Source organism: Microcaecilia unicolor, chromosome 1, assembly GCF_901765095.1.
Source record: "Microcaecilia unicolor chromosome 1, aMicUni1.1, whole genome shotgun sequence".
NCBI lineage: Eukaryota > Metazoa > Chordata > Amphibia > Gymnophiona > Siphonopidae > Microcaecilia > Microcaecilia unicolor.
This window is the reverse complement of record NC_044031.1, coordinates 313,458,635-313,472,628: the sequence shown is the minus strand read 5'-3', so window position 1 is coordinate 313,472,628 and position 13,994 is coordinate 313,458,635. Positions and strand designations below refer to the sequence as shown.

The 13,994-nt window shown below is 43.3% G+C and overlaps 1 protein-coding gene across 3 annotated transcripts in view; it reads left to right on the top strand.

The window, feature by feature from the left end:
* Positions 1-13,286, top strand: part of MIEF1 (mitochondrial elongation factor 1) — a 69,476-nt gene extending 56,190 nt beyond the window's left edge. For all 3 annotated transcript variants that reach the window (XM_030208403.1, XM_030208393.1, XM_030208384.1), the window contains exon 5: positions 8,552-13,286. In XM_030208403.1, coding sequence (XP_030064263.1) covers positions 8,552-9,364 — 813 coding nt within the window. In that variant the 3' untranslated portion in view covers positions 9,365-13,286. The remainder of the gene's footprint in view (positions 1-8,551) is intronic.
* Positions 13,287-13,994: the final 708 nt, after the last annotated feature.

The window sequence follows — 13,994 nt, the reverse complement described above, 5'->3', positions numbered from 1 at the left end:
ACCAGGATCAAGGTAGTTAGAAGAACAATGTCTAGATGGCAAAGGTACATAAGTATTACCATACTGGAACAGACTGAAGGTCCATCAAGCCCAGCATCCTGTTTCCAACAGTGGCCAAACCAGGTCACAAGTACCTGACAAGATCCCAAAACAGTACATTTTATGCTGCTTCTCCTAGAAATAAGCAGTGGATTTTCCACAAGTCCATTTTATTAATGGTCTATGGACTTTTCCTTTAGGAAGCCATCCAAACCTTTTTTAGTACATAAGTACATAAGTAATGCCATACTGGGAAAAGACCAAGGGTCCATTGAGCCCAGCATCCTGTCCACGACAGCGGCCAATCCAGGCCAAGGGCACCTGGCAAGCTTCCCAAACGTACAAACATTCTATACATGTTATTCCTGGAATTTTGGATTTTTCCAAGTCCGTTTAGTAGCGGTTTATGGACTTGTCCTTTAGGAAACCGTCCAACCCCTTTTTAAACTCTGCTAAGCTAACCGCCTTCACCACTTTCTCCGGCAACAAATTCCAGAGTTTAATTACACGTTGGGTGAAGAAAATTTTTCTCTGATTTGTTTTAAATTTACTACACAGTAGTTTCATCGCATGCCCCCTAGTCCTAGTATTTTTGGAAAGCGTGAACAGAAGCTTCACATCCACCTGTTCCACTCCACTCATTATTTTATATACCTCTATCATGTCTCCCCTCAGCCTTCTCTTCTCCAAGCTGTATAGCCCTAGCCTCCTTAGTCTTTCTTCATAGGGAAGTCGTCCCATCCCCGCTATCATTTTAGTCGCCCTTCGCTGCACCTTTTCCAATTCTACTATATCCTTCTTGAGATGCGGCGACCAGAATTGAACACAATACTCAAGGTGCGGTCGCACCATGGAGCGATACAACGGCATTATAACATCCTCACACCTGTTTTCCATACCTTTCCTAATAATACCCAACATTCTATTCGCTTTCTTAGCCGCAGCAGCACACTGAGCAGAAGGTTTCAGTGTGTTATCGACGACGACACCCAGATCCCTTTCTTGGTCCGTAACTCCTAACGTGGAACCTTGCATGACGTAGCTATAATTCGGGTTCTTTTTTCCCACATGCATCACCTTGCACTTGCTCACATTAAACATCATCTGCCATTTAGCCGCCCAGTCTCCCAGTCTTGTAAGGTCCTCTTGTAATTTTTCACAATCCTGTCGTGATTTAACGACTTTGAATAACTTTGTGTCATCAGCAAATTTAATTACCTCGCTAGTTACTCCCATCTCTAAATCATTTATAAATATATTAAAAAGCAGCGGTCCTAGCACGGACCCTTGAGGAACCCCACTAACTACCCTTCTCCATTGTGAATACTGCCCATTTAACCCCACTCTCTGTTTCCTATCCTTCAACCAGATTTTAATCCACAATAGGACATTTCCTCCTATCCCATGACCCTCCAATTTCCTCTGTAGCCTTTCATGAGGTACCTTGTCAAACGCCTTTTGAAAATCCAGATACACAATATCAACCGACTCCCCTTTGTCCACTGTTTGTTCACTCCTTCAAAGAATTGAAGTAAATTGGTCAAAAGATTTCCCCACATAAAAGCCATGCTGACTTGGTCTCAGTAATCCATGTCCTCGGATGTGCTCTGTAATTTTGTTTTTAATAATAGCCTCTACCATTTTCCCAGGCACCGACGTCAGACTCACCGGTCTATAATTTCCCGGATCTCCCCTGGAGCCTTTTTTAAAAATGGGCGTTACATTGGCCACCCTCCAATCTTCCGGTACCACGCTCGATTTTAAGGATAAGTTGCATATCACTAGCAGTAGCTCCGCTAAACTAACTGCTTTTACCGCATTCTCCAGCAACAAATTCAAGAGTTTAATTACACTGTGAGTGAAGAAATATTTTCTCTGATTCATTTTAAATGTACTACTTTGTAGTTTCATTGTGTGCCCCCTAGTCCTAGTATTTTTGGAAAAAGTAAACAAGCGATTCATGTCTACCCATTCCACGCCACTCATTATTTTATAGACCTCTATCATATCACTCCTCAGCTGACTTTTCTCCAAGCTGAAGAGCTCTAGCCACTTTAGCCTTTCCTCATAGGGAAGTCATCCTATCCCAATTATTATTTTCGTCACCCTTCTCTGTACCCTTTCTAATTCCACTATATCTTTTTTGAGAATTGAACCATGGAGTGATACAAAGGCATTATAACGTACTCATTTTTGTTTTCCATTCCTTTCCTAATAATACCTAACATTCTATTTGCTTTCTTAACTGCAGCCGCACACTGAGCAGAGGGTTTCAACGTATCATCGATGACACCTAGATCCTTTTCCTGGTCGGTGACTCCTAACGTAGAACCTTACATTACATAGCTATAATTCGGGTACGTCTTTCCCAATACATCACTTTGCATTTGCTCACATTAAACGTCATGTGCCATTTAGACACCCAATCTCCTAGTCTTGTAAGGTTCTCTTATAATTTTTTACAATCCTCTTGCGATTTAACAACTTTGAATAACTTTGTGTCGTCAGCAAATGTAATTACCTCACTACTTACTCCCATCTCTAGATCATTTATAAATATGTTAAAAAGAAGTGGTCCCAGCACAGATTCCTGAGGAACCCTACTATCTACCCTTCTCCATTGAGAATACTGACCATTTAACCCTACTCTGTTTTTTTATCTTTTAACCAGTTTTTAATCCACAATAGAACACTACCTCCTATTTTATGACTCTCCAATTTCCTCTGGAGTCTTTCATGAGGTACTTTGTCAAACGCCTTTTGAAAATCCAGATACACAATATTGACCGGCTCACCTTTATCCAGGTGTTTGTTCACCCCCTTCAAAGAAATGTAATAGATTGGTGAGCAAGATTTCACTTCACTAAATCCATGTTGGATTTGTCTCATTAATCAGTGCTTTTGGATGTGCTCTGTAATTTTGTTCTTTATAATAACTCTGTACCATTTTGCCCGGCACCGCCATTCGGCTCCCCGGTCTATAATTTCCCGGATCTCCTCTGGAACCTTTTTAAAAAATTGGCTTTACATTGGCCACCTGCCAAGATTCCAGTACTATGCTTGATTTTAAAGATAGATTACATCTTACTAATAACAGTTCTGCAAGTACTCTGGGATGAATGCCATCCGGTCCAGGAGATTTGCTACTCTTCAATTTGTCAGATTGCCCCATTGCATCCTCCTGGTTTATAGAGATTTCATTCAGTTTCTCTGACTTGTCAGCTTTGAATACCATTTCTGGCACTAGTATCTCTCCCAAGTCTTCATCAGTGAAGACTGAAGCAAAGAATTCATTTCTCTGCTATGGCTTTGTCTTTCCTGATTGCCCCTTTTACCCCTTGGTCATCTAGTGGTCCAACAAATTCTTTTGCCAGCTTCTTGTTTTTAATATACCTAAAAAAAATTTTACTGTGTGTTTTTGCCTCCAACACAATTTTCTTTTTCAAAGTCTCTCTTTGCTTTCCTTATCAGCGCTTTGCATTTGACTTGCCATTCCTTATGCTGTTTCTTATTATTTTCAGTCGGATTCTTCTTCCATTTTCTGATGGATTTTCTTTTAGCTCTAATAGCTTCCTTTGTCGACTGTCGTTTGGTCTTCCTTCCTCCTTTTTTAATACACGGAATATATTTGGCCTGGGCTTCCAGGATGGTAAATTTTTGACCTTTGCAGCTGTTCCTCTGTTTTTTTGTTTCCCCCCCCCCCCCCCCCCCCCCCCTCATTTTATCATAGTCTCCTTTTTGAAAGTTAAATGCTAATGTATTGGATTGCCTGTGTGTACTTACTCCATATTTTGATCGCTGTTATCAAGCGGTCCCAGTACCATTACCTCATGCACCAGATCATGCGTGCCACTAAGGACTAGGTCTAGAATTTTTCCTCCTCTTGTTGGCTCCTGTACCATCTCCATAAAGCAGTCCTTGATTTCGTCAAGGAATTTTACCTCCCTAGCATGCCCTGATGTTACATTTACCCAGTCAATATCGGGGTAATTGAAATCGCCCATTATTAGTGTGCTGCCCAGTTTGTTAGCCTCCCTAATTTCTGATAACTTTTCTACATCTGTCAGTTTATCCTGGACAGGTAGATGGTTCTTCTGGTGTTCACATATAGACATTTCAAACTATGATTGTTGTTCCTATTTACATCTTGCTCAGTAGTTGACAAAAGAATTTTAATGTTCACTTTAGTATTGGAATATGGTATCTATTAGTAAAAGGATCCCAGAGATAATACCAATTATCTCTGGGATCCTTTTACTAAGCTGCGGTAACTGCTTGTTTACCATCTTAAAACGTTTATGGTGGGACTGGCTCAGGTGTCCTGCGGTAAGTTCCCAATCAGCGCGCGCTACCCATGCACTAAAAAATATTTTAAATTTTTTCTGGAGAGTGGGGATGGAAAGTGGATATTTCTGCTCTGATGAGTTAGGGCTGTAACAAACTCCCCTATATCCAGGACCTCTTTATCTCGCGTCACCTCCATCTGCTCGCCATAACAGAAACCTGGCTCTGCCCTGATGACTCTGCTTCAGTCGCAGCCCTGTGCCATGGCGGTTATCTATTTTCACATACTCCTCGCCCTGCTGGCCGTGGGGGCGGTGTTGGACTACTTCTCTCTCCCTCCTGCAGATTTCAACCCCTTCTTCCACCTCAATCTCACTGTTTTTCCTCCTTTGAAGTCCACTCTATCCGCCTTTTCTCTCCTCTGCCTCTTCGAATAGCGGTCATTTATCGTCCCCCTGATAAGTCCCTTTCATCCTTTCTCAGTGACTTTGACGCCTGGCTTGCCTTCTTCCATGATCCTTCCTCCCCCTCTCTCATCCTTGGTGACTTTAATATTCCTGCTAATGATCCTGCCAACTCTTATATTTCCAAGTTACTCGCTTTAACGTCGTCCTTTAATCTCCAACTATGCTCCACCTCCCCCACTCATCAAAATGGTCACTGTCTTGATCTCATCTTCTCCTCCAACTGTTCACCTTCTAGTTTCCTTGCCTCTGATCACCATCTTATAACTTTCACACTTAAATCTCCTCCCTCCCAGTCCCGTCCTATCCTATCTAATTTATCTAGGAATCTTCACGATATTGACCCATCATCTCTATCCTCCCATGTTTCAAACCTCCTCTCTACTGTGGCACCATCCACGTCTGTCAACGAGGCTGTTTCTTCTTACAACAATACTCTATCCTCTGCCTTAGACACTCTTGCACCTTTGATGACCCGCCCTGTAAGGCGTACAAAACCCCAACCTTGGCTGACTTCTAATATTCGCTACCTACGTTCCTGCACCCGCTCCGCCGAACGCCTCTGGCGGAAATCTCGGGCCCTTGCTGATTTCTTACACTTTAAGTTCATGCTGACCTCCTTCCAATCTGCTCTTTTACGTGCCAAACAGGATTATTATATCCAACTGACCAACTCTCTTGGCTCTAATCCTCGACTTCTCTTCACCACATTGAACTCTCTCCTCAGACCCTTGCTGAATTCTTTCACAACAAGGTTCAAAAGATAAACCTTGCTTTCTCTACCTCACCAGCTCTCCCTCCACTAGTCCGTTCCCCTCTCTCTCCTTCCCCTCATTCCCTTTCCTCCTTTCCTGAAGTTACTATATTGAGGAAACTACACTTCTCCTTTCTTCCTCAAAATGTACCACCTGTTCCTCTGATCCCATTCCCACCCACCTTCTTAATGCCATCTCTCCTACTCTTATTCCTTTTGTCTGTCACATTCTCAACCTCTCACTTTCCACTGCGACTGTCCCTGCTGCCTTTAAACATGCTGTGGTCACACCTCTCCTTAAGAAGCCTTCACTTGACCCTACTTGTCCCTCTAATTACCGACCCATCTCTCTCCTTCCTTTTCTCTCCAAATTACTTGAGCGTGCTGTTCACCGCCGCTGCCTTGATTTTCTCTCCTCACATGCTATTCTTGACCCATTACAATCTGGTTTTCGCCCTCTCCACTCAACCGAAACTGCGCTTACTAAAGTCTCCAATGACCTATTACTGGCTAAATCCAGAGGTCAATATTCCATCCTCATTCTTCTTGATCTTTCCGCTGCTTTTGACACTGTCGATCACAGCATACTTTTCGATACCCTGTCCTCACTTGGATTCCAGGGCTCTGTCCTTTCCTGGTTCTCTTCCTACCTCTCCCTCCGCACCTTTAGTGTTCACTCTGGTGGATCCTCTTCTACTTCTATCCCTCTGCCTGTCGGCGTACCTCAGGGTTCTGTTCTTGGTCCCCTCCTCTTTTCTATCTACACTTCTTCCCTTGGTTCATTAATCTCATCCCATGGCTTTTCCTACCATCTCTATGCTGATGACTCCCAAATCTACCTTTCTACCCCTGATATCTCACCTTGCATCCAAACCAAAGTTTCAGCGTGCTTGTCTGACATTGCTGCCTGGATGTCTCAACGCCACCTGAAATTAAATATGACCAAAACCGAGCTTCTCATTTTCCCCCCCAAACCCACCTCCCCGCTCCCCCCGTTTTCTGTTTCTGTTGATGGCTCTCTCATTCTCCCTGTCTCCTCAGCTCGAAACCTTGGGGTCATCTTTGACTCTTCTCTCTTCTTCTCTGCTCATATCCAGCAGACCGCCAAGACCTGTCGTTTCTTTCTTTACAACATCCGTAAAATCCGCCCCTTTCTTTCCGAGCACTCTACCAAAACCCTCATCCACACCCTTGTCACCTCTCGTTTAGACTACTGCAATCTGCTTCTTGCTGGCCTCCCACTTAGTCACCTCTCCCCTCTCCAGTCGGTTCAAAACTCTGCTGCCCGTCTCATCTTCCGCCAGGGTCGCTTTACTCATACTACCCCTCTCCTCAAGACCCTTCACTGGCTCCTAATCGGTTTCGCATCCTGTTCAAACTTCTTCTACTAACCTATAAATGTATTCACTCTGCTGCTCCCCAGTATCTCTCCACACTCGTCCTTCCCTACACCCCTTCCCGTGCACTCCGCTCCATGGATAAATCCTTCTTATCTGTTCCCTTCTCCACTACTGCCAACTCCAGACTTCGCGCCTTCTGTCTCGCTGCACCCTACGCCTGGAATAAACTTCCTGAGCCCCTACGTCTTGCCCCATCCTTGGCCACCTTTAAATCTAGACTGAAAGCCCACCTCTTTAACATTGCTTTTGACTGGTAACCACTTGTAACCACTCGCCTCCACCTACCCTCCTCTCTTCCTTCCCGTTCACATTAATTGATTTGATTTGCTTACTTTATTTATTTTTTTGTCTATTAGATTGTAAGCTCTTTGAGCAGGGACTGTCTTTCTTCTATGTTTGTGCAGCGCTGCGTATGCCTTGTAGCGCTATAGAAATGCTAAATAGTAGTAGTAGTAGTAGTACATTACTGTGACTTATAAATGTGCATAAATCTGGTTGTTCTGAGTCTGGCTCCTACATTTTTGGGCTGGCTCTTAGATCCCAAGAAAATTTGTCAAGGCCTGCTCTAAATGAAATCCTACCAGAGACTTACACAGAGACATTATTGCCTCCTTTTTCCTACTAGCCTTTCTTCTCCCTAAGCACCCAAGCATCATTCTGGCTTTTGCTGTTGTCTTTTCTGTCTGTTTGGCCACCTTAAGACCACTTTACTTCTCATGTCGGAAATGAAGTTTTTATAGTTGAATATCTAGCTTATGTTATAATTTACTCTGTCACTCAGGAACCTCTATGCAATACCATATTGTATTATACTTCACCATGTATGCGCCTTAATGCAATACCATTTGTAATTCTCTACCCGGAAATGGCGATCACCATTACGGCATAATTAAGCCACATTGAGCCTGCAAATTGGTGGGAAAATGTGGGATACTAATGCTACAAATAAAAAATAAATAAATCATATACGCTCTTCTTTCAATTACAGAAGTACTTCACCCCTTAAGCTGTACTGCTGTCTTGGGCTTTGGTATCCAAATGCATGCCTCTGCATATTTTTAGCATTAAATCTTAGTTCGCAAATTCTGGAACATTCATGGAGGATATTTTGAAAACTCAGTTAGCTGGAGTGGGGTTCTTGAGGTCAAGTTTGGCAAACACCATCTCAGAAATGAAGCTTCTGCTTCTTGGTATGGCATTCCCTATCACATATTTGTGGTCTTATCTGTTACTGATGTATACTGTCCTGTTCTGAAAACTGGTCTCAGTTTCTATTATTTGCTCACATCCTATTACCAAAAGGGCGAGGGTGGTAGGGTCCAGCTGCTGGCTAGGTAGTAATTTTGTTTCTTGAAGTTAGTGTTGCATGCTGCACTGACCCAGCCAGAGCACCTGTCTGTCTATCCTTCTAATTTATACTAGACCAGTGAAAGCTGTAAAACAATGCTCCTCTCTTTTCCTTTCCCTACTGATGATAATGATGTCAGTACCCTGATAGGAAAATAGCTGATTTAATTTAGAATATATGAGATATTGAATGAGATGTTCTTCCTCAACACCTGAGATTTGACTTGGACACATCTCCCTGTCTTTTTTTCCTTTGGTTGCAGGTAATGACGGCTGATCACATCCAGCTCATGGTCCCCTTAGTGGTGGAGCGGAATCTGTGGTCCTGCATCCCTGGTGAAGACACTATCATGAATGTGCCAGGCTTCTGCTTGGTGCGGCGCGAGAACCTGGAGTACTTCCCCAAAGGTAGTAGCTATTGGGACCGCTGCATAGTGGGAGGCTACCTGTCACCCAAGGTGGTGGTAGAGAACTTTGAGAAAGTGGTAGCAGGTTCCATCAACTGGCCGGCCATTGGGAGCCTCCTGGACTACATCATTCGGCCAGTGGTGCCCTCAGACACCCTAATGCTGGAGGTCCAGTATGAGGCTGAACGTAGACTTTTCATTGACTTCCTTCCCACCCTAGTCATGGAAGACACTGTGTTGATTGCCAAGCCTCACCGCTTTGCTGAGTGTGGCAACATGTGGCGCCTGAGTTTGCGTGCCTCAGAGACGGCAAGATTGCGGGCGGTGGACCAACAGGATGCTGGGTGCCGTTGTATCTGCCTGAAGATCCTCAAAACCATCTGCAGGTTCAACCCCTCCTTAAACCGGTTAAACGCCTCCCAGCTGACCAACGTGATTCTGCATGTGAGCGATCAAGAGCCATGCTGGTCACAGGATGCCTTGGCTGACCGCTTCCTGCAGGTCATCCGGGAGCTGATTGGCTATCTGGAAAGGGGCAGCTTGCCCTCTGCGGTGAACCCCAAAGTGAATCTGTTTTGCGAGCTGACCCCTGAGGAAGTGGATGAGCTGGGCTATACCCTGTACTCCTCCCTGTCTGAACCTGAGGTGCTCCTGAAGACAGATACATAAGGCGGTAGCCTAGTGGCTGCGCCAGTAGCTGCTGATAGGTACCTGGTGGGAATGCCATGCTCTGGGAATAGAGGCATGTGTTCACTGAGAACAACTCTCGCGTATCCAGTGCTCCTTGGGGCATCAAGCGGTTAAGAGTGCGAGAGTCATGATTCTTAGACTGGTATGGCATATTAGTGGTAATCATAGGAGCTGAATCTGCTGGCTCCTGGAGGGGGCATTTTGGATTATGCCTGCTGCCTTAAGTCACAGGGTACAAAAGCACTTTTCATGCTGCAGCCTGGCTGCTCTGTGACTTTCAAATCCCATGCACTTTGTTTATTGGTTAATAATTGTCTGCCTTGGCTAAAACTGTCTCCTAGCCAACACTAATTCTGCCACTGTGTGTGGTATGCACAGTATTTTATTCCAGAAGGGTAAAGTAAATATTTTTGAAAGAGAAGATGCCAAAAAAAGAGATCTTCCAGCAGCAGTGAGGGTGGCTTAATGAAAAAAACAGTGCCACAGGCGAAGGCACCCAGTGAGGAAGTTACTGTTTGCTAGGGAACCAGTAACATAAGAAGAAATAGAAAAGGTGCTTTTCTTGGTTGTTTTGTTTTTTGTTTGTTTATTTTTCCTCTTGCTGATTTAATTGAATTTGTGCTGGTGTAGAGTTACTGTACACCCTTAGGATCATTGGTACTAAAGGTTTTCTCCCTTTTTGGGAGATCTGGTTCAGTATTTTCCAAGCACACATGACCTGTTCTTACACCCTACACTTGCCTTTGCTGATATTACTGTGAGGTGTATTCCTGTGCTCGTGGGAGCTGCCGTATGGGGCAGAGCGTCTCAGATTATCACACATTCTGATCCCCCAGGTGCATGCCAAACCAGGGCACAGATAATATCCCAAATTTCATACCAGCATGTGTGATGTCAGCTGTGAGACGCTGGGCAAAAAAAAAAACAGTAGAGGAGAATACAATCTCTTGCAGATGATGTCCAAAAATACTTTATTTCATTAATCTTCAAGATTATTGAAATAAAGCATTTTTGGACACCATCTTTAAGAGGTTCTGTTTTCCTCTACTGGTTTGGTTTACCTAGTGCATCCTATTTGTGGAGGTGTTTTCTTCTGTTTGTGACCGAGCTGTGAGACACTGTCCAGTGTAAAGGGCTCAGGGAAGAAGGAGGGTAGGTTGGGTCTAACAGCTCCAAAAATAACTTGCAAAGAAAATTTGATAGTGGATTTTGGCTGAGTGTTAACAGGTGTGTTTCCAGAATATTCCAAGTACATAAGAGTATTCAGTTGTTTTTCTGACAGGTTCAAAGACGAAAGCACCATATATCAGTGGAGACCTGGGTGACTCCATGCACTCATTAAGAACTTACGCATCAATCCTTCCATAACTAATTGTACTAATAATTATTCTTCTCTTGGCCTGCATAGGGGATGCCTAGGTGCATAGTGGGTAAGAGGCACCACTTTTCACGAGTTTGGGATATTTTGCTGGTATAAGTATACATAAATTAAAAACACACTTCTGAGCCCTGCCACTTTAGAGACCCCTTTTTTACACCCCAGGTTACTTTACAGAGACGATGGGGGGAGGTGAGCCTGTGTGTGACCTCCTCATGACCTTGATGCGCCATTTGCCAGCACCTCTGATACTAGTGTGTCTCGGACCCCGTAAGCCATTTGCAGTATGAATTTGGAACTTCCATTGCATCCTGATAAACTGGTATGCATAACTATGACCTTGAAAACCATATCATGGGAGGATCAGAAGAGCAGGCACGGGAGACACCTTGATTCCTGGTGACAGATTCTAGATCTTGGGTTCTGTTTATTTTATTTTATTTTATTTTTTCACTTCAAGCCGGTCTTGTCTCCCTCCCTTCTTTTGTTTGTAAATCTGGTAAAGGAAGAGCCCAACAATGCTCAGCAAAGGGAAATGCCATTAAAAAGGAGGGATGCAATGACTTTCAGTAGAAAATTATTCTGCCCCGGGCAAAGAACATTTGCTGTGGTTGCTGGTGGTGGAGTGGGGCTGGGGAGAGGTAAGACATCCCAGGCTAAAATGTATAGTTAAATAACACAGCCATATGACTTTTTCTGTAAGTCCTCCCTTTTCTAAGTAAATAATATTGTACAAGCGGGGAGGGGGAAGGTGTTGGTGGCTCATGGGAAGAATCTCAGAAATGGTTTCTCTATGCAAATTACGAATCAGTTCTAGTACCTCTTGAACTGCATTTTAGAGTAGACTTCTGCTAAATGTTTTGTTTAATGATTTCTATCCTGTTTTCACCCTGTGAACCTAGAATGTTTCCCTTGCTTCAGCCTGCGCTGCTCTCTCTTACTCTAGCTGTATTCCAGCATGTCTCCTGTTTCAGTCCATCTGTGGCATGCTCACAATGAATTCCCTTGTATTGAGCTTTTCCTAAAATCCCATATCCTTTTGGTGTACCATGGCAGAGAAAAACCGTGTTAATAATGAAGCAAGGCCCTTGTACTGGTTTAAGGGTCATACTGCTTCTAAATGTAACTTTCACCATGCCTGCTGCAATCTTCAATTACTTGATATTTTTAAAAATGATTTTGTGGGTCATAGAATATATTTATGAATAGAATCGTGTCCCAGAGGTGAATTTATCTGTTTGGGGATTAAATTAGCAGACTGTTCATCCCCCAGGAATGGTGAGACCCTGATGTAACAAGCTTCATTGAATCTAACAGTGAAGGTTACTATAAGTGGTTTTTACTGTCCTAGGGATTTATTTATTGTTCTATATTCTTCAGGGCCCTGGTCTACCCAAAATAAACTTGCCTCTGAAGGCAATTATTTTAAGGATGCTGACTGATGGCTTTTGTAATGGCTTCTATTCCCCAATGAGGGAGTGTTATTAATAAAGATATTTGGTATGGACCAAAATAGATATTCAGAACCACAGCGAGGCTTCATGTTGCCATAGACCTGCCCACAGCACTAATAACTTGGACCAAGCTGTGGATCCACCTATCCTTTGCAGCCAAGTATAGGCAGTAGCCACACTGGACTGGAACACTGCCCTAGGTATCCAGTCCCTCTCACTTCTTTTGGAAGGTATTTTGCTATTTGTGAACTTTTTTTTTTTTATATATAAACAGTTTTGGTGTTAAGGAGGACAATAGAAACTGGATCTGGAACAGACGCCCCTTTCACTCTATTTAGGTAGCAGTATTTTCTTTGTATACATGTAAAATTTATTTAACCTGGGGTATCCTAATTGAAACCAGTTGAAGTCTCTCATGCACAACCCTGCTTTTAACCAGCCCTATTTTATTTTTCACTCGACAGTTTGGGGTTCTTACCTTTTGCAAACTCTTTTGGGCTAACCGAAAATGTGCATTACTCTAGTACAATTTTCTCATCAAGTTACAGTCAGTCGAGTTTTCAGGATATCCACAATGAATATGCAGAAGCTAATTTGCATGCTGTGGGTTTCTAGTATAGATGGGAGAGATTTTGAGTATATTCAATCCAGATAGTTGGAAAACGCATTGTCTGTGGTGTCACAAAACAGCTTTGAGAATTTTTGTTCTAGAGAAACGAAGAGTCCTGGCAGAGACCTATGCTAGATTGGCAAGCAAGATTGACTTAATAGCACTAGTGAACACTAGTGTACATTTAATTCTGTGTCCCTCTAATGTGTGTACACATTTACATTGCTTTTTCACAACACATAACATCTATAGTTACATCTCACTTGCATTATTTCTTTCTTTTACACCACATTCAAGAACTGAGTACACACTACATGTAGAAATAAAATATAGCATTTGGTTTATAAACCGAGTGTACCTCCAGATTTTATTTGCTGAAAACAAATGTGGTGGGTACACCTAAAAGTAGAGGCCTTGTGAGTGGAGGAGTAGCCTCATGGTTAGTGCAGCGGACTCTGATCCTGGGGAACTGGGTTTGATTCCCACTGCAGCTCCTTGTGACTCTGGGCAAGTCACTTAACCCTCCATTGTCCCAGGTGCTAATAAGTACCTGTACATAATATGTAAACCGCTTTGAATGTAGTTGGAAAAAAACACAGAAAGGCGGTATATAAGTCCCATTCCCTTTCCCCTTTCCTTGTTGGTTAGGAGGCTGGTGGTGGGAGTGAGGCCCTCTCCTCTTCTGCTGGGCTGTCTGGAGTAGGGGGAGTTTGGAGGTCTTTCCTCCTCCTCCTGCTAAACATTTATATAGTGCTACAACATGGACTTACCTGTCTACAGAAGATTCTTAGAGAAGCAGTCCCTTCCCTGTGGAGTTCACAGTCGATTTAAGACAGATTCTAGGAGCTGGGGGAAGAACAAGGGTGTAGGATTTATGTCACAAAGATGGGTTATAGATGGCAGTTTATGGAGTTGGGAAAGTGCAGAGAAACTGGCTTCCACCCCACTTATCCATCTGTAAAAGAGAATCAAGAGGAGGGGCACAATGGGAAGGACTTTGAGTTGGACCCTGAAGAGGTAGGTTTGCAACATCTATCACAGAGATGCAGACATTTGGAGCAGTGTGGAAAAGTAAATTCCATCGTTAAACCAGCTATCAGGTACCGATCACAAATATTAACCAATTCTTGTGGCTGCAAAAAGAGAGAATTGGCAGTACTTAAACAT